The following is a 21,240-nucleotide window of genomic DNA, read 5'->3' on the forward strand; positions in this document are numbered from 1 at the left end:
AATCATCCTGTTCTTCATGTCATTCGTCTCCAGAGGGCGTTGTCCAACTCGATTCACACAAAACATTGAGCGCCAGCGGGAGATTTTGAGATAAGCAGACAGAAGGGATTAATGGATTTTCCTGTTCCTCTTCAGAGATAAGAGCAGTTTTGGCAGTCCTTTCAGAGAACCCTCTATAGACCTTTGCATAGTGTCCCTTCTTGCCGCACTTAACACACACAGCCTCTCCAGCAGCAGATCAGGATCTTGGGTGCTTAGCTTAACCAAAGAAGAAGCGCTTCTGCTGATTTCGAGGAGTGCAGCCACAACAGGGTCACTGGCCAAGTCTTGAGCCCGGCCAAGGGTATCGAGTAGACTAGGGGCACGCAGCCATAATTCAGCAGCCGGTTCATACGAGTAGATATCCACCCCCCTTCGAAGCTCAAGGTCTTGGGGCTCGGCGATTCTTATAGCAGCCGCTGTCTCACATAGTTTGATTTTACTCCAGAGACCAATGATTCTTGGACCAGTATATCAACAAATTCCTCAGCAGACTTCATTCTCCTTAAGCAAACTTTTTCCAGGTCACGAAGGGTCAGGATAAAGTCAATGATTGACTCTCCCGGCTGCTGTTTGCATGTAGCCAGCAAGTGTCTGGCATGCACTTCATTCCGCAGCGATAGCAGCCAAATAAGTCTCCTTGTCTCTTATTAGCACAAAAGCCTTGGTGCCTACCCAGGACAGAAGTAGGAGTAGCTTCTGCTTGTCGTCCACTATTCCAGTCACATTTAAGAATGCTTCCAGGCACCGCATGAGACAGGAGATATGCGAATAACATGGGCTTTTATTAGCAAGAATATGGCAGGGTTAGCCATCTATGAGTCTAGTCTCAATCTGAGCAGAGAGCAGTGGGCAGGAACACTTATATGCAAGCAAGGGGGAGGGGGGGGCTACTTCCCCCTAGTCAGCCTGTAGCGCCGGTCCTCCATATCAGCTAGCAGAGAGCAACTACATATTACATACATGCATGCAATTCGAGGGGTCACCACAAAGTTATTTGGAATTTGGAAAAGAGAACCATCAAGATCAGCATTGGTTATCAGCAATGGACGCTTCAAGACCCACTGAGGTATTCCAGCATTTTTGTGTTTTTACTATAATCACAGCATCATTTTGCATTTCACTCCAATATAAATAAGATTGTGTAATGTTAGGTGATAACTAAGTATATCTGCATATTTTGCTGTATGCAAAATCAAATGTTTAATAGAAAGCCTCAATTTACTTCATCACATGGAGATTTTAAAAACATAAAATAATAAACATTAGAAATCAGAGCCGGAATTATAGACCATTAAACCTTATGTCAGAAGTAGGCAAACTATTGGAGATGATTCTTGTGGACAGGGTTTACAAGCATTTAGAGAAGTATAGTTTTCTCAGGGATAGTCAGCATGGCTTTGTGAAGGGCAGGTCATTCCTCACAAGTTTAATTGAGTTTTTTTGAGGAAGTAGCAAAAGAAATTAATGAAGGTAGGAGGATAGATATGGTGTACATGGATGTTAGTACGGCATTTGACAAGGTCCCCCATGGAAAATTCATTCAGAAAATAATGAGGCATTAAATGCATGGAAATCCTTTAATATGCAGATTCAGAATTGGCTTGCCTGTACAAAACAGAGGATATTAGGAGATGGAATGTATTCTGCCTGGAGTGCAGTGATTAATGGAGTTCTGCAAAGATCTGTTTTGGGACTCCTGCTCATTGTGATTTTTATTAATGACCTGGACGAAGAAGTAGAGGGATGGGTCAGTAATTTTGCAAATGATATGAAGGATCGGGGTGCTATGGATTGTAGAAGGTTGTCATAGGTTACAACAGGGTATTGGCAGGATGCAGAGTTATGGGGAAATGGCAGATGGAGTTCAATCTGGATAAGTATGAAGCGATGCATTTTGGAAGGTAAAACTTGAAAGCAGAGTACATAGTTAATGGCAGGATTCTTAAAAATGTGAAATAAAAGGGGGATCTCCCAAGGTTGGCACACAAGTTGATAGGATAGTTAAGAAGGGTTATCGTTTGCCAGTTCTCATCGGTAGTGGGATGGAGTTCCAGAGTCGTAAGGTCATTTTGCAGTTCACTAAAACTCTGGCCAGACCACACAAAATATTGTGCTCTGTTCTTGTCAACTCATTTCAGGAAGGATGCGGAAGCTATGAAGAAGGCAGAGGAGATTTACCAGGATGTTATCTGGATTGGAGTAAATGTTTTATGAGGCAAGGTTAGCAGAGCTAGGGTACTACTCATTTAAGCAAAGAAGGAGGAGAGGTGACTTAATAAAGGTCTACAAGATTATAGGAGGCTAGGTAGGGCGAGAGTGGCAAATACCATAGGACATTTGTACAAGGAGAGAGGAGGAAATGTTAGAGAAGACATCAGAGATACTTTTTTTTTACTCAGAGAGTTGTGGGTGCCTGGAATGTCTTGCCAGGCATGGTGATGGAGGCTGGTATAACAGGATCATTTAAAAGACTCTTTGTCAGGCACATGGATGAAAGAAAGATAGAGGGTGATTGGTGTGAGGTTGAGAAGCTTTAGTTTGTTGAGTAGGTTTCTGTAGGTCGGCACAGTTAGTGAAGCAGTTAGCACATTGCCATTACAGTGCCAGCAACCTGGGTTCAAATCCGGCGCTGTCTGCAGGGAGTTTGTACGTTCTCCCCATGTCTGTGTGGGTTTCTTTGGGACGCTCCGGTTTCCTCCTACCATTCAAAATATATGGGGGTTGTAGATTAATTGGGGAATTTGGGCACCCCAGCTCATGAGCCAGAAGGGCCTGTTTCTGTGCTGTATATCTATATTAACATTGTGGCTGAAGGGCCTGTACGGTGCTGTAATTTCTTGTATTCTTTAATAAGGTCATTCATCTCATCAAGCCTGTTCTGCTATTAATTAAGATCATGGCAAATTGTCTATTTCGTATATAATCTGATATGACTGAATTTCCTTTATATCCAGAAATTTATTAATTTCTGTTTTGAATGAACTCAGCAATTTACCTTTCACATCCTGCCTAGGATGTGCCTAGGCCCTTTTCACACTAGCTAACCAGTAGATTGGCTGTTCAGAGAACTGGTTTAGGAAGCAGATTTTGCCTTTCACATTGGACACTGTTAACCGGTTCTCTGTGTTCTTTCACACTCATCACAAGGCATCCCTGGGGATAGGGGATTTTATCTTTCACTGGTGACGTGTGAGTGATGCATCAAGTTATGGTGGACCTGTCCTAAATCCTGATCAATTTAAACAAAATGAATCATGCTTAATTATAACATGATTAAGCTTTATGTACATCACAGTATGAACCCTTCAGCCCCTGTTGTTGTGCCGACCTATATGAACCTTTATAATTTTATAAAAGACCACAGGAAAGTATAACTGCACAATTTATAAACGCTATGGGAAAGTCCTAGCGGAAATAGCGCACAATTTATAAAGACCGTAGGAAAGAGCAATACCGGACCTGCTCTCTGTGCAGCAGAGAAAGGGTTGTATGCACAGAGTACTCATGGAGCACTCATGGAGGGATTTCTCTGCTGCATGGAATTCTGGGATGGAAGATCCGCCACCTCTCTCTCCAGCTGCGACTTTTCCAGTCCTTTAGACGTTTATAAAGGTTTATACCTTCTTTTTAATTTTGTTTCTTTCATGTTCTTGCAAAAACATAATCAACACTGGGGTAATCAGCATGCAGGCGTCATCAAACACTGGGTAGATAGTATCATCCCTGGCGCCTAATGACGCCTGCATGCCAATTAAAGAGCTTTCACACTGGACCCTTAACTGGTAAATTGGTCATCCATTACTGGGACAAGCGCCAGTATGAAAGGGGCTGTAGATTCACAACCTTCTGAGTGAAGAAAATTTCCTCATCTCAATCCTAAACAGTTTACTCCTTATTCTGAGATTCTGTGACTTGTGTTTTAAACTTCTTGACTAGGGAAACATTCTTCTTTATCTAGCCTGGCAAGTTCTGTAATCATTTTGAAAGTTTTAAAGAGATCTCCTCCATCTTTTCTGAAGTCGAAGGAATACAGGGCTAGCCCAACTTGATCTCAATATATCTAGCAAATTCACCATCTCTGAATTCTAGTGAACTGTCATTGTGCTCCCTTGTTTTAAGGTAAGGAGAATAAAACTGCATTGCAATAATCCTGATCCCATCTCGGCCCTAAACAATGGCAGTACTTTTGTTTTAAAATCCTCTCATAACAAAGGTCAACAGACATTTGGTTTCCAAGCTGTTAGTTACGCCTGCACATTGTTTTTTTTAGAGATGTGCAGAATCTTTCACACTTTGTGATAATACATATCTATCACCAATGTACATAGTGTATATAGTTACTGTATCTAGACTGTGCTTACAGCGATTGGCTGAGAGCTAAGCCACACCTATTACCTGGGCCTTAAAGGGTTGTGTCCCTAGCCAGGTCGGATCATTCCGGACTGGTCGGCCACCTGTGAAGAGCTCCGGTCTTTTGCTAATAAAAGCCTTGGTTTGGATCAACAAGTCTTTGGTTCTTTCGACGAGCTCTACAATTTTATTAGCAAAAAAAAATTTTTTTTGAAAGGGATGGAGCGTTTAATTCGGCCAGAAAAACTTGATATCGACCCACGGTCAGCTACAGCCTTCAAAGCCTTTAACTTCTGGCTGCTGAACTTTGAAAACTTCCTAAGGCTCATTGAGGTGGAGGAGGATAACCAGCGTCTAACAGCATTGCTGTCTATGGTGTCCTTGAGAGTCTACGAGAACATCCAGGATGAGACCACTTACACCGCAGCCATAAAGGTACTGAAAGAAATGTACCGGTGATAGAGTTCATGCCCGGCTCGTGCTTGCGTCGAGGAAGCAACAGCCCGGCGAGTCCAGCAGGGCATATTTACAAGTATTAAAGGCATTGGGCAAGGACTGTAACTGTGTGGACAAAACTGCTGCCGAGATCACCAGCGACCTTGTCCGGGATGCCTATGTGGCTGGGCTCAGATCAAATGAAGTGAGGCTGCGCTTGCTCGAACAAGGGGTAGAAAAACTAGAGGACGTGGCCCGGATTACAATCACAATGGAGGATGCAGCCTTAAAGTCCACCGAGCTCTCTAGGGACTGGACCCCTCGTTCTGATGTGAGTAGAGTGCCCTTCTACCCTACCCCTGACGGCCTGTCGGCTGCTGCTACCCTACCCCGTGCGAACCCAAAATGTTATTTCTGCGGGAGGGACAAGCACAGCAGGTCCCAGTGCCCAGCAAGAAAAGCCAAGTGCCAGAAGTGCCTTAAAAACGGCCACTTTGCTGCAGTCTGTAGGTCTAAAATGGCCGCCAGCAAACACAGTGCCTCGTGTGAAGCCCAATCGCCGCTATCCCATTCAAACTCTTCTTCCCCAGAGCTCTCGTCCAATGAGAGCGAGGGCTCCCCTGCACGGCAACGCCTGACGTCACGGAGACGCCGAACCCGGAAGGGGAAACCCACCCTCGCAACCATGGTGATGGCCCGCCTCTCGCCCCCGTGCGGAACACTCGACACTACCGCCGCTGCTGCCGCCGCCACAGACACCCCCGGGGCCGACGCTACCGCCGCTGCTGCCGCCGCCACAGCCACCCCCGGGGCCGACGCTACCGCCGGCACTCTTCGCAAACCTCACCCCTGGCTGGAAGCCTGTGGCCACCAAAAGTCGGCAATATAGTTACGAAAACAGGCAATTCATTAGGAGTGAGGTGCGTAGATTGCTGGATGAGGGCATCATTGAACCCAGTTCAAGCCCCTGGAGAGCCCAGGTGGTGGTTGTCAAGAATGAAAAAAAACTACGGATGGTGGTCGACTATAGCCAGACCATTAACCGCTTCACGCTCCTGGATGCGTACCCCCTGCCACGCATCACGGATGTGGTGAATCAGATCGCCCAATACCGCATTTTCTCCACTATTGACCTACGTTCGGCCTACCACCAGCTCCCGATCCGCTGTGAGGACCGACCATTCACGGCATTTGAAGCGAATGGGCGGCTATATCAATTTCTCAGGGTACCATTCGGGGTCACTAATGGTGTCGCGGTCTTCCAGCGGGAAATGGACAGGATGGTGGACCAGAACGGGCTAACCGCTACCTTCCCGTATCTGGACAATATCACCATCTGCGGCCACGACATGCAGGACCACGACGCTAACCTAGACAAATTTCTTCAAACTGCCCGTCGGCTGAACCTGACTTACAATTTGGACAAGTGTGCCTTCCGGACCACTCGACTCGCTATTCTAGGTTGTGTGGTGGAGAACGGGATAGTCATGCCAGATCCTGACCGCATGCGTCCCCTAATGGACTTACCCCCCCCCCCCCCACCCCCCCACATACCCAGAAAGCTCTCAAACGTTGCCTGGGCCTTTTCTCGTATTACGCCCAATGGGTTCCACACTACGCCGACAAGGCGCGTCCTCTTATCAAGACCACCTCCTTTCCCCTCTCGACCGAAGCCACAGCGGCTTTCGATCGAATCAAATCTGACATTGCTGCTGCGACGCTGCACGCGATCGATGAGTCTGTCCCGTTTCAAGTCGAGAGCGATGCATCCGACTTCGCCCTGGCAGCCACCTTGAACCAGGCCGGTCGGCCTGTAGCCTTCTTCTCCAGAATCCTCCAGGGTCCTGAGAGTAGATACTCCTCGATCGAGAAGGAGGCCCAGGCCATAGTTGAAGCGGTGCGTCGTTGGAGACATTACCTCGCTGGGAGGCGCTTTACACTGTTGACTGATCAACGCGCAGTCTCCTTCATGTTCAGCAACACCCAGCGTGGTAAGATAAAAAACGACAAAATCGCCAGATGGAGAATCGAACTCTCCACCTTTAACTATGACATCCTGTACCGGCCTGGTAAGCTCAACGACCCGCCTGACGTGCTCTCCAGGGGGACGTGCGCCAGCATACAGATTGACAGACTACGGAAACTCCATGAGGCGCTCTGTCATCCAGGGGTCACTAGGTTTGCTCACTTTGTCAAGGCGCGCAACTTACCCTACACATTCGAGGAGATCCGCTCCATGACCCGAGCCTGTGCGGTGTGCGCTGAATGCAAGCCCCACTTCTTCCGTCCGGATAACTCCCACGTTATCAAAGCCACCCGCCCCTTCGAGCGTCTTAGCGTAGACTTTAAGGGGCCCCTACCGTCGACCAACCGTAATACCTACATCCTTACAGCCATCGACGAGTACTCCCGCTTCCCATTCGCTGTGGCCTGCCCAGACACCACTGCCACCTCAGTGATACAGGCCCTTCACAGTATTTTCACCATCTTCGGGTACCCCAATTCCATCCACAGTGATAGGGGGTCCTCATTCATGAGTGCAGAGCTGCGACAGTACCTTCTGGAGTGTGGTATTGCTTCAAGCAGGACCATGAGCTATAACCCACGCGGTAACGGCCAGGTCGAGAGGGAGAATGCCACTATATGGAGAGCGGTTACACTGGCTCTCCGGTCTAAAGGTCTCCCCACCTCTCACTGGCAGGAGGTTCTCACTAGTGCCTTACACTCCATCCGCTCCCTCCTATGTACTGCAACAAATGCCACCCCCCACGAAAGGATGTTCCTTTTCCCGAGGAAATCCGAATCAGGAACCACTGTACCGGCATGGCTCACCGTCCCTGGCCCCGTCCTTTTGCGACGCCACGTCCGGCACTCAAAGAACGACCCCTTGGTCGACCGAGTGACTCTACTCCACGCGAACCCACATTACGCCTACGTTGGGTTCCCAGACGGGCGGGAGGACACTGTTTCGGTGCGGGACCTAGCTCAGGACGCGGTAGACCCAGCAAACCCCCCAACCCAACCTTCCCCAACTCTTTATTCTCCAGGCCCCGTGCCGCAGCAGAAGGACCAACAGCACCCGGGCCACCCTGCCGACAACACGACTGGGGAATTGAGCGACGGAGCAGTCGCACCCGACAAGCCCGCTGGCGACACCACTCCAGCGACCCCAATCCCGGCACCACGGCGGTCACACCGGATGGTCAGACCCCCTGACCGCTACAGTCCTTGACCTACCCCTTCCTTTCATTCTCTCCCTCGTTTTTGTTTTTCCCAGGGTCAGTTCTCCAAGAAGGGGTGAATGTGATAGTACATATCTATCACCAATGTACATAGTGTATATAGTTACTGTATCTAGACTGTGCTTACAGCGATTGGCTGAGAGCTAAGCCACACCTATTACCTGGGCCTTAAAGGATTGTGTCCCTAGCCAGGTCGGATCATTCCGGACTGGTCGGCCACCTGTGAAGAGCTCCGGTCTTTTGCTAATAAAAGCCTTGGTTTGGATCAACAAGTCTTTGGTTCTTTCGACGAGCTCTACACACTTCTTACTCTTTAAAAACATAACTCTCTTTTTCTTTTTTGTGCACCAGACTGAATGACCTCATATTTTCCTACATTGTATTCCATTTGCCAGATGTTTTCGCCTGCTCACTCAACTTGACCATATCTCTATGAATCACTCTCCGTTAGTTTTTTTTTTAGCCTGAGTAAACTTGGAAATACGGCAATCAAAACAACTGCACATGCTGTAAACAGAAAATTCAAGAAACACTCAGCAGATCAGGCAACTCCTGCAAAAGAGGAATAGAGTTAGCATATATTTCGGTGGATAAGATGACATTTGAAGCACCCAAAAAACCTCCATAAAAGGGGTCGTCCAATAGGCCAAATACAGAAACAATGACTTAAAATTCTACTCAAAATACCACTTGATTGGTTCCATTAACCCACCCAGACCCCACCCTATAACAATGTTTTAAGCTACCCGTATATTAAAAAAAAATAAACAATGTTTATTTTGCACTAAAATCCATTGCCAATGTGGTATTAAACTAATAAAAGAATTGTAAAATTTTTAAAAATTACATCACATACATTTAAAATCCTTGAAAATTACCAGTGTCATCACCTGAGACAAAGAACTCGGCAACCACACCCGGGGTCTCACTGTTTACACTGTCATCATATGGGTCAAAGTCTGAATCTGGTGAGTTGGCTTAGGCTTCAGTGTCCCACAATAAATCATTCCATTGCACTAGAGATACCACACTTTTTAAAAGATTAACTTAAGACTTGTTTCATATTTTCTTAATTTTGCTGGTGGCTCTATGATAATAATTCGACAATTTTTTGAAAAACTGGTTAAGACAGAAGCTAACAACAGACTGAACCATGAATCCCTTTGTGACAGTGCATCACTCACCTACCAGGCACACCCACCAGCTCAGTCAACACACATATTGTAGCGGTATGTTTGGGAGTCATCTTATATGAGCTAAAACCATGAAATTCAGACTGAAATTGGGGTCACATCTTATCTGAAGGTCGCCATATCCACCGAAATATACGGTAATATTTCAGATCTAAGTTCCTTCATTGGAATTCTGCTGAATGGTCATTTGGGCCTTCATTAGAGATCTCAAAACTTAATAAAGGTTATGGAAAAGATGGGATGGTCTACAAGTTCAAGAGAGAAATTGGAGCAATGCTGATTTTGATGGCATCAGACAGGAATTTGCAAAAAGTCATGGCAAAGGAAGAGGACATATGTGGGTAAAGGGACATCTGACAAGTGGGAGGTTTTTGAAAGAAAGATAGGGAGGGTTCAGGGACAGCATGTTCTTGTTAGAATGAAAGGTAAGGATGGAAAGAGTAGGGAACCATGACTAGAGATATTGAGGTACTGATCAAGAAAAAGAAGGCATATATTAGCTAAAGGCAGGTGAGATAAAATTAATCCTTGAGGAGTGTGGAGCATGTAGGAGTTCACTAAAGAGGGTAACCAGGAAGGTAAAAATGAGACATAATGTGGATAATGTAAAGGAGATTGCAAAATCAGTGTATCAAGGGCAAAAGAGTAACTGCAGAGAGAATAGGTCCGCTTACTAATATTTTAAGTATTTCTCATCTGTGCCTATAATGAAGAAAGACATGAATGCCAGGGAACTCAGGGAAGGAAATAGTGATGTGTTGAATGGAGTCCACTTAGGTACTGGATGTGTTAAATTGCATAAAGGTAGATAAATCCCAGGGCCTGAGCAAGTGTAGGAGTCTAGGGAAGAATTTGCTGAGAAATTTGTATCATTGTGAAGCACAATAAGATATCAGAAGACTACAGCGTGGCTAATGCCATGACTTTATTTAGGAAAGGCTGTAAGAACAAAGCACAGAACTGAAGGATGATGAATTTAATTTTATGAGCAAGGTAAAGGAGGGGAATCTAGATCCATTTGGAAAGACAAAGACTGGTTAGGATAGTCAGTATGGATTTGTGGATGGGAAATCAAGTCTCACGAATTTAACCATCTCTTGAAGAGATGACCAAGAAGATTGAAGAGGGAAGGCAGTAGAGTTAATTACATGGATCTTAACAAGCCTTTTGACAAGGACACTAATGATCAGCTGACCTGGAAGGTTTGATCACATGGGATCCAGGGTGAGCTTACCAATTGGATACAGAATTGGCTGATAGAAGCCATAGAGTGATAGTGAAGGATTGTTATTAAGATTGGCGCTCAATGATCAGGGATCAAAGTTGAGTCCTCTGTTATTTGTATCTGTTGGATAACAATTTGAGTTTGAGGACGACACCAAAATTGTGGTTTAACAATGAAGAAAATATTCTGAGAATACAGCAGGGTCTAAATGAACTGGGATTGTGGTCTGAGGAATAGCAGATAGAATTTAACTTTGGTAAGTGCAAGGTGTTTCACTTTGGTAGGATGACAGGACTTTGAAAGTAAATGGTGGAACCAAAAGACAGGCTTACAGGTGTATAGTTCCATGAAAGGGGTGACACAGGTAGAGAGTGTGGTGAAGAAAGCATTTGGCGAATTTGCCTTCATTGGTGAAGGCATTGAGCATAGGAACAGGGATGTCATGCTACAACTGCACATTATGTTGGTGAGCCTACACTTGGAATAGTATGTAGAATTCTAGTTACCCAGCTGTAGGAGAGATATCATTGCTGAAAAGATCCACAAGAAAGTTAGCAGGACTTGCGAGCTTGAAGTATTAGGAGTTGCTGGAACTTTTATCTGTGGAGCTTAGGAGGATGAAGAGGGTCTTATAGAGAATTATAAGTAGTTGTAGTCTTTTTCCCAGCATAGGGCAAATCTAAAGCAAGAGGGCATAGAATTAAGGTGAGAATTGAAAAGAAGTTAAAAGGAAACTGAGGATGTTGGATATATGGAACAAATTGCCAGAGGCTGTAAAGGATATTGACAGAAAACGTTCTGAGGCATATGGGCTGAACACCAGCAAGTGGGACAAGTTTGTTAGAAAACTTGGATGATATAGAGACGTTGGTGCAAAGAACCTGTTTCTGTGCTGAAAAGCTCTATGGCTTTCCTTACAACGGATTTTTTGCTTAACAAGTTGACTCTGTTGCAGAATAGTACTGTCTTCTTCAGGAACAAACCTCAATCTACAATGCACACCTAATGACTGTCAAGTTCTTCACAAGGTCTTGTGTGACTTCTTCTTTCAGGCTGCCCTCTGAGTAAAAACTATATGAAGATGGTAAATTAGTTGCACATGATACAAAAAACAGAGTATAGTGGACAGACCCAGTGGGTCAGGTGGTATGTGATCAAAACTATTGACCTGAAGCTTTACTTCTGTTTCTTTTTCCACAAATGCAGCCTGACCCCTGCTGAATATTCCGAACATTGTCTGATTTCCAACATGTGCAGATTTTTGCTTTTCAATCCCCATCTGAATTAGGGGTGGATAAAAAATGGACTGAAAGTTACTCAAAAATCATGCAATCCTATACTTCTGTTTGCTTCTAATGAGATTACAACATTTTAAAGAATGCACTGTGACATTTTTGTGGTTTATAAATAACTTTAAGAGCATGTTAAAACTCCCGCAAATGAGCACAGTTAATGGAAACTAACAACAGCAAATAATTCAGTCTGGAAAACAGCCATTTTTAGAGTAAGGCTAGCTCTTCAAATAATCTTTTTCAAGTGATCTGGGGAGCAACGGACTAGCGCAGGACACTGGAAATGGGGAGAACACCTCCACCTTGTTGAGAAGGAGAAGCAGAAGAGACGACCCTACAGCACGGTGACCACGGCAGTGGACCAGTGAGGGGCTCAGCAACTAAAGGACTGTGCAGGATGGTGATCCCAGCATCAGATTAGAGAGGGGCTCAGTGGCTGAAAGACCGACATAGGCACAGGCAGTCAGTGACATGCAGGCAAGGACTCATGGAACTGGGATTCATGAGAGCTGAGGGCAATGAGGGCTCCCAAAGGACCTTGGGTGCTGAAGCCTTCTTGATCGTGTCAGAGCTTTGAACTGGAGCTCATGTTGCCGATGGATTGAACAGGAGTCTGTGCAATTGCAGAGGCTGCGAATCCATGGACATCAAGTTTCTCTTTCTTTCCTACTGTAAGGAGGCCGGGCAATACTAATGGTGTCTTACCACAGGCAGAATGAAATTTTGTTGAACATTACATTTTCTGTATTATTACATGACAATAAAGGAACCTTGAATATTTTTCAGAATCAGGATTTATTGTCATGAACAAGTTATGAAATTTGGTCTTTTGCGGCAGCGTCATATCACAAACATTCATATTATAATCATCTTACGACATTATTATAAAAAATAAAATAATAATAACAATACGAGGGCACGAAAAGTAAGGCAGTGTCTTTGGTTCATTGATTATTCAGGAATCTGATGGCAGCGGGGAAAAAGCTGTCCCTGTGCCGCTGAGTGCTCGTCTTTAGGTTCCTGTACCTTTGCCCCGATGGTAGCAGAGTGAAGAGGGAATGGCCTGGATGTTGGGGACTTTGAGGATAGAGGCTGCTTTTTTAAGGCACCACCTCATGTAGATGTCCTCAATGGAGTGAAGTCTGGTGCCTGTGATGTCGCAGACCAAGTTAACAATCCTCTGGAGCTTATTCTTGTCCTGAGAGTTGGCACCTCCATACCAGGCAGTGATGCAACCAGCCAGCCTGCTCACCACAGTACACCTGTAGAAGTTTACGAGTTTCGGTGATATACCGAACCTCCTCAGATCTCACAAAATGTAGCCACTTGCGAGCCTTCTTTGTGATTGCATCAACATGGAGGCTCCTGGACAGATCCTCGGAGATGTTGACAACCAGGAATTTGAAGTTAAACATGAATCAAATCATAAAAAATCAATTTTGGCTGTAATATTTTGTATCAGTCTGGTTTAGATTGGGGTATGTAAATAAAAATAATATTCGGCTTAAATAACTGAAACCGTAATACTATTCCATTTTAAATTCGATCCTGAACTATGCTTGTTTAGAATAATTCTGTAATTCATTAGATGGCCTTCACTGCTCTCTAGTGGAATGTGACTGAATTCCAGAATGAGGTGACTATTCAAATACCCTCGGACTCTCTTAGTTTTATCTTCAGAGAAATTGTTACAACTATTAACAGTTTATTTTTAGAAAAAATAAATTTTTCAGTATGCCCTCTCATAATGTTGCAGGCTGCAGCCTTCTTGAAACCAGTACAAATGTCATACCAAATTTGGTCCTGGATTCTCTGAGTTAACACAGCACAAAAAAAGGAAGGAAAGTTTATATTCAAAAAGGATGATGCAAAAGTTATTTGAATATGTGCTGATTTTTACACATTGGCCTCTTACTTTGCTTTGAAATTCATTTTATAAATTTACAGATTATTTTTGTACATAGCAGAGGATATATTGGTATTTTGGTTTGTACAATCATTTAGTAGCTGACTGAATTCAATTGGATAGACTCGAAGTAAAAACATAATGCTAGAGAAACTACAGGTCAAACAGTGTATGTTATATTGCAAAGATAAAGATACATAACCAATGTTTCAGACTTGAGAACTTCATCAAGGTATGAGCAAAATGTAAAAATACACAGAATGCTGGAGGAACTCAGATGGTCTTGTGGCATCCAAAGTAGGTAAAGATATATTATCGACATTTTGGGCTTCAGCCCTTCTTCAAGGTAACAGAATAACAAGATAACAAGGTTACGTGTGGTGATATGTAATTACATATTGTACTTACAATAACCACACCAGCAGTGCGAGTATAAGACAGCTCTAATAAACTAATATGTACAGTAAGAGGTCTTGTCTCTGCAAGATGAACCTGGAAGGCTAGACTGTAGCTCTGGATTGCTTTATATACAAGATCACCAGGATGACCCCTGGTGACCTATTGGTGTAATTACATATCACCACAACAAGATAAACAAAAAAATGGAGGTCCTACATTTTGCTCATACCATGGGGAAGGGCTCAAGCCTGAAATGTTGGATATAGAACCACAGAACACTACAGCACAGAAACAGGCCCCTTTGGCCCTTCTAGTCTGTGCCAAACCATTTTTTTTGCCTTGTCCCACTCACTTGCACCCAGTCCATACCCAGTCCTTAGCCCTCTATACCACTCCCATCCTGTCCAAATTCTTCTTAAATGTTAAAATTGAGCCCGCATTCACCACCTCAGCTAGCAGCTCGCTCCACACTCCCACCACTCTCTGTAAAGAAGTTCTCCTTCACGTTCCCTCCTAAACTTTTCCCCTTTCACTCTTAACCCATGTCCTCTGGCTTGTATCTCACCTACTCTCAGTGGAAAAAAAACTGTCTATATTTACTCTGTCTATCCTCCACCTAATATTTAATACTCTATCAAATCTCCCCTCATTTCTTCTATACTCCAGGGAATAAAGTCCTAACCTGTTTAGCCTTACCCTGTAACTCAGTTCCTGAAGTCTGGGCAACATCCTAGTAAATTTTCTCTGCACTATTTCTATCTTATTGATATCTTTCCTGTAGTTAGGTGACCAAAACTGCACACAATTCTCCACATTTGACCTCACCAATGTCTTATACAACTTTACCATCAAATCCCAATTCCTATACTTAATACTTTGATTTATGAAGGCCGATATTCCAAATGCTTTCTTACAACCACATCCACCTGTGACGCTACTGTCAGGGAATTATGTATCTGATTTCCCAGATTCCTCTGTTCCACCATACTCCCCAGTGCCTTACCATTTATGGTGTATGTCCTTTCTTTGTTTGCCCTTCCAAAATGCAACACCTCACACTTGTCTGAATTAAATTCCATCTGCCATTTTTCAGCCCATTTTTCCAGCTGATCCAGATCCCTCTTCAGTCTTTGAAAACCTTCTTCACTGTGCACAACACCTCCAATCTTAGTGCCATCTGCAAACTTACTGATCCAATTTACCACATTACTATCCATATCATTGATATAAATCACAAAAAACAATAGTCCCTGAGGCACAGCGCTACTCACAGGCCTCCAGTCTGAGAAGCAATCATTCACCACTACTCTCTGGCTTTTCCTGTCTAGCAATATAAGGTACGCTGTTTGCCCTGCTGAGTTTCTCCAGCATTGTGTTTTTACTTCATTCATGGTGCCTGCAGACTCATGAAGCTAATTTCATTTAGCAATTGATTACATTAATTAAACTCATGCTTTTTTTTCCCTTTTTTTGCCCATGTCAAGTAAATTCTACCCATTGCTATAATCTCAATCTTGCTGTTGCTTAGTGGACAGTATGAAATGTTCAGGTGGGTTAAGTGTGTGGAATTTTGGGCTGTTTGATAATTATTTCAAAATTATTGCTCAACAAATTCAAATGACTGGAGCAAATTTGTGTTTTATATGCTCTGTGTACTGGAATTAAAGTGTAGGAATGTTGACAAACTGTAATCAGCAGCTCGATACAGTTGCTGATCCAAGTGAAACTGAATTGCTAGATCTGTGCACATGATGCTATGACAGGATCACTGTGTGTCTGGTTGAGATTATAGTGAACAAGTAACACTTCATCTGTGGCTTTCTCTCCACTGGAGAGACCGATGGGCAAATTAGGAGATAGCTTCACCCAACACAACAAAAGCAACCTCCCCATTACCAACCATTTCAATTCTGAGTCACACTCTCAAGCTCACATGTCTGTCCATGGCCTTTCACACCACCCCACCCTGACCACCTGCACTACACCTGATTTTTCCATCTGGGCACTCTCCAACCCCAGGGCATGAACATTGAGTTCACTGCATTCCACTAATCAACTTGCTTGTTCCCCCTTCCCCCCTCCCCCCTTAAACTAGTTATTCCAGTTCTTACTTCCTTCTCTCTCCACCTAGCCTAGATTCATTTGTGAACTGGTGGTGTGTTATACTGATGGCTGGCTCTGCCCCCATCTACCCATATATAAACCTGGTTTCCCGCCTAGATCCTGAGCCCTTCTGAAGACAACTGTAAATCCCTATCCTCAATTATAGCTAATAAAAGCGTGTGTTCTCCCTCCAGTCATGAGAGCATTTATTCGTGCTTCAGCCTGCCAAATGGAAAAGTGGTTGTTTTTGGGTTCGGCTGCTTTAAACGTTACTGCCAATGCAGGAAAACATGGTTGTTTCCCAGGCAACTCTTAAGCAGATACAATCCCAGCAGATGCAGTTGGTTACCGCATTGAAGGTCTGGCAATTGAACTCTTTGCATGTAGGGATCTGGAGCAGCTCAGCTGCACAAAGTAATTTCACATCTTATCATTTCTAGGTCAGACTATTTATTCACAATTGGCACTTACCACACTGAGCAGGAGTTCAGATTCCTTCAAAATTCCAATCAGACAGAAGATTCCCAGGAGTGCAATAAAGGTGCTGATGGACAGGCCGCTGTACACAGCTTTAAAAAGAGACAAAAAACACAACTGTTTTTAACATGTTGAAGTCAGAGAGAGCATTTCTTATGGAAAGCTCACCGTCAGTTTTGTAGTTCACAGAATGGGTTTAATAATGATAACAAGTTTATTGTCATGTACTGTCCATTGTACAATGTATATATGCACCAAAACTTTTACTTGCTGCAGCTGAACATGTACTTTGTGAAAAAACAAAACAACTAAAATAAAAGAATGCTATTAAATAATAGTATAGTTAATTAAATTAAAAAGGGACAATAAAAAATAGAGATGATAAATATTCACAGTTATCCTTGTGCAAAAGTAATGACAGCAGTAGTACGAACAGCCCTTTTGAGGTGTCAGAGCAGTCCCTCTCTGATTAGTGTTACAAGCGGAGGTTTAAGAGTCTGATAGCTGTGGAAAGAAATTGGTTTGCACCTAGAGGTGCAGGCCTTAAGGCTTCTCCACCTTCTGCCTGAAAATAGCAGAGAGAAGAGCTTATAACCAGGGTGAAAAGGAGCCTTTATGATGTTGGCTGCCTTCTTGAGACAGCCCCTCACATAGATGCATTCAATGAATGGGAGGTCAGAGCCTGTGATGGAACTGGCTATTTTTGCCATCTTCTGGAGTTACTACCTCATTAGCTTCATGTCCTTTTACTCTAATATCATATATTATTGTGGGTAAGGTGGAGAGAATCTAATTAGTAGAGAGAGTTGCATGCCTGTACCTGTACAAAAGCATTTCAGACAAGCTGCCCTATTCTGCTAACAGATCTGGCACCTGTCACCAGTGAGGATGGGAAGGACCCCCCCCTTGGATTTCCCATGAGATCTCAACCTGTCCCTCTGGGTCAAGGAACAATTTATTATGATAAACTTTCCCTTCCATATCTAATAGGCTCTCTCTCTGAAACCTGCATCACGTGTCATTTTTCTGTTTCTCACTTCCCTCTCTATTCTTGGTGATTGAAAGCTTTTGCTGAACTGTGGACCAACAGGAGGCCTGTAATTTCTTAGGGCCTCAACAAATGTGATGATTATTTATTAGCTTGTAAAGTGAATGACCAATGCTGAGTTCAATGCCTGCCTGTACTCAAGAGTTTCACATTGCTGTGGTTGCATGAACATCAGGAGTTGTTTCTCCCCTTGGTATTCAAGAACATTGCCACAACTTAGATGACTCAGTTCAGATTGAAATCTGAATCCTATGTGTTTTTTTTTTCTTTGAAACCCACTACTGTACATTCTGCTGCTTGTATGACCCAGCAGCAGAAGGGAAAACTATATTATGGAATATATTCATTCCATGTCTATTTAGATTTCCAGAGTTCACTACTTAAGTACACTTATTCTACATCACACCAACTTTTAAGTTCAGTTCCACCCAGGATGAAGAAGTTTCATTGATTGGAATTCCATCTGCCACCTTACATGTTAATTATTTCACTACAGATGTAGTGTGCATCATACATCACAGCACTAATTTGGAATTCAATGACCTGTTCTAAACCTGGAAGATCAAGGGCACAGTGACAGGTATGCACCACCCTTCAAGCCACAAGCTATCAGGGCCTAGGCCTTGTTACTTCAGTGTCGTGTAGTTAACTTCCTCAATCTCTCCGTACCTTCACCATCAGGTCTGCAGCAATTCAATAAGGGAGCTCCCTGCTACCATCTAAACAGAAACTAAGAATGCATAAAAAATGCAGGGTTTTTTTTTGCAATGTCTACATTGCAGTCAGTGAATGAACAAAAGGACACTAATCTCTCTCCCACTGCTGAGAGGAACATTTCTCAACTCATTGGGCTTGTGGATCTCAAACCAAAAGGACATGGAGTTTTATCATTTTGACCAGTATCTATCAGAGAAAAATGTCTGCCAAAGATCAGAGACTACAAGATAATCTCTTATTCACATAAACTTCCCCATCCTCCCTGCTGGCTCAGAGGAGGACTATCAATGAGATTTACCACATAGATAGAGTAAACAAGTCAAGCTACATCAGCTCCCTCAACTCTGCTCAAAATTTACAGGGACCACAGACATGAAAAAAATAACCAGGATAACAGTTGTCACAGTGCTGCCAGTGTCTGATAACAGAAGCAGTACTTGCCATGTGAATAGAGATACAACAGAGAAGGGGCCCCTCAGACTGCTATATTATTTAATCCTATCAGGGAATCAAATGCGGAGTGCTGGAGTGGGCTCCTCAGAAAGAATATAAGACTAGCTAACGTGTGTTACATTGAACATGCATGCATTACCATGTATTAGATAAAAAGTATTACATGGGACAAACGTATTCATGATAGAATGAAGCACAGGATAGAATGAGTTACAAACAGAAAATGTAATAAAGATATAAAAATTCAAATAGCTAGAAATACAGAATTTTCAGGGTTTTCTGCCACATTGACACAGTGCAACCCACAGCTTAATTTTATCTATCCACCTCATTAAAATGATCATAGAGGCCAATCATAATATTTACTATATAAGCATTTCCAGGAGCTCCTTTACACTGGCTGAAGTTTGATGGTGTGATTGAAGGTATGCCTGTAGCTTTTGCTATTGATGGAAGTCATTGCACAGCTCGTGTCAGGTCGTGAGAGTCGAATTTCTAAACCTGCTCTTTTTGATGGAATGGGCCCAAGAAATGCTTCCAAACAGTAATTAAGCAGAAGTGGGAAGAAGTAGCCAAAAGGTTCACTACCAGAACCAAGATACTAAAGATATGGATGCAGCTTAATATCCTCATGCATGTGGTCAAGGTCAATGACCACATCAACAAATTCTTCCCTTTAACAGCAGCTGCAGCACTGCTTTCACTGTACTCGTGAAATTTTGCCTTGGCTCCTCATGTGGACAGGAGATGTCTTTGAACTTCAGCCTGGAACACAGCAATTTTATTTCCTGAGCTGAATTCAGACACATATACCAAACAAAATTTATACCTGACACTTATCTCCTTCAAATGACCAAATTAACTTCTGGACCTTTTTGGTATTGATTCATTCCAATCTCACTTCTTTTTGGTTATGGGAAGAGTTGAAGGAGAGTCACTAAGGTAACTGGTAGTGAATAGAACATGTCCATTTCAGGTCCTTTCATGTTTCATTTCAAACACTCCCAGAATACCAATGTGGTAAATATGCAGCATAAAGTTCCATTAGAAGCAATATCCATTGGACAAAAAGACAGTGCTCTCACAGTAGAAGAGGTGTAGCACAAATGCAAAGGAAAGCTTCCTCTAGCAATTCACTACAGCCTCAACCTTAGAATTCATATCTCCAGCAAAGTAATCCAGTTATCTTCCTGCATGGATCATAGCACACTTTCAACACTTGAAATATTGGAAAGGATTTTGAAAGCCAACAGAAATTTCCCCATCCTTACCAAAATTTGCTACCTCAGTTTATCTATATTGAATATTATATGTAATTCCATGTCCATTTATAAACTTAGTAATATCTTCCAGCAGGAGTGTGGGTAGGACAACGGCTCTGTATACGCTTATCTTTGTGAGGTTTTTCAGTTGGTTGTTTTTCCAGACTCTTTTGTGTAGTCTTCCAAAGGCGCTATTTGCCTTGGCGAGTCTGTTGTCTATCTCGTTGTCGATCCTTGCATCTGATGAAATGGTGCAGCTGAGATAGGTAAACTGGTTGACCGTTTTGAGTTTTGTGTGCCCAATGGAGATGTGGGGGGGCTGGTAGTCATGGTGGGGAGCTGGCTGATGGAGGACCTCAGTTTTATTCAGGCTGACTTCCAGGCCAAACATTTTGGCAGTTTCCGCAAAACAGGACGTCAAGCGCTGAAGAGCTGGCTCTGAATGGGCAACTAAAGCGGCATCGTCTGCAAAGAGTAGTTCACGGACAAGTTGCTCTTGTGTCTTGGTGTGAGCTTGCAGGCGCCTCAGATTGAAGAGACTGCCATCCGTGCGGTACCGGATGTCGGCTCCGAATCATGGGTCCTCTACTGGCATCACCTACGGCACCTAGAACGCTTCCACCAGCGTTGTCTCCATTCCATCCTCAACATTCACTGGAGCGCTTTCATCCCTAACATCGAAGTACTCGAGATGGCAGAGGCCAACAGCATCGAGTCCACGCTGCTGAAGATCCAGCTGCGCTGGGTGGGTCACGTCTCCAGAATGGAGGACCATCGCCTTCCCAAGATCGTGTTATATGGCGAGCTCTCCACTAGCCACCGTGACAGAGGTGCACCAAAGAAAAGGTACAAGGACTGCCTAAAGAAATCTCTTGGTGCCTGCCACATTGACCATCGCCAGTGGGCTGATATCGCCTCAAACCGTGCATCTTGGCGCCTCACAGTTCGGCGGGCAGCAACCTCCTTTGAAGAAGACCGCAGAGCCCACCTCACTGACAAAAGACAAAGGAGGAAAAACCCAACACCCAACCCCAACCAACCAATTTTCCCCTGCAACCGCTGCAACCGTGTCTGCCTGTCCCGCATCGGACTTGTC

General features: G+C 43.8%; 1 protein-coding gene across 5 annotated transcripts in view; it reads right to left on the reverse strand.

Moving 5' to 3' along the window:
• LOC138751571 (tetraspanin-32-like) overlaps window positions 1-21,240 on the reverse strand; it is a 73,782-nt gene that overhangs the window by 47,261 nt on the left and 5,281 nt on the right. For 4 of the 5 annotated variants that reach the window (XM_069914030.1, XM_069914036.1, XM_069914021.1 and 1 more), the window contains exons 3-4: window positions 16,659-16,756; window positions 11,656-11,766 (exon numbers count right to left, since the gene is read on the reverse strand). In XM_069914030.1, the coding sequence (XP_069770131.1) occupies window positions 11,656-11,766; window positions 16,659-16,756 (209 nt within the window). The remainder of the gene's footprint in view (window positions 1-11,655; window positions 11,767-16,658; window positions 16,757-21,240) is intronic. The other variant, XM_069914045.1, reaches the window with a different exon arrangement.

The sequence above is a fragment of the Narcine bancroftii genome, chromosome 1 (assembly GCF_036971445.1).
Source record: "Narcine bancroftii isolate sNarBan1 chromosome 1, sNarBan1.hap1, whole genome shotgun sequence".
Lineage (NCBI taxonomy): Eukaryota > Metazoa > Chordata > Chondrichthyes > Torpediniformes > Narcinidae > Narcine > Narcine bancroftii.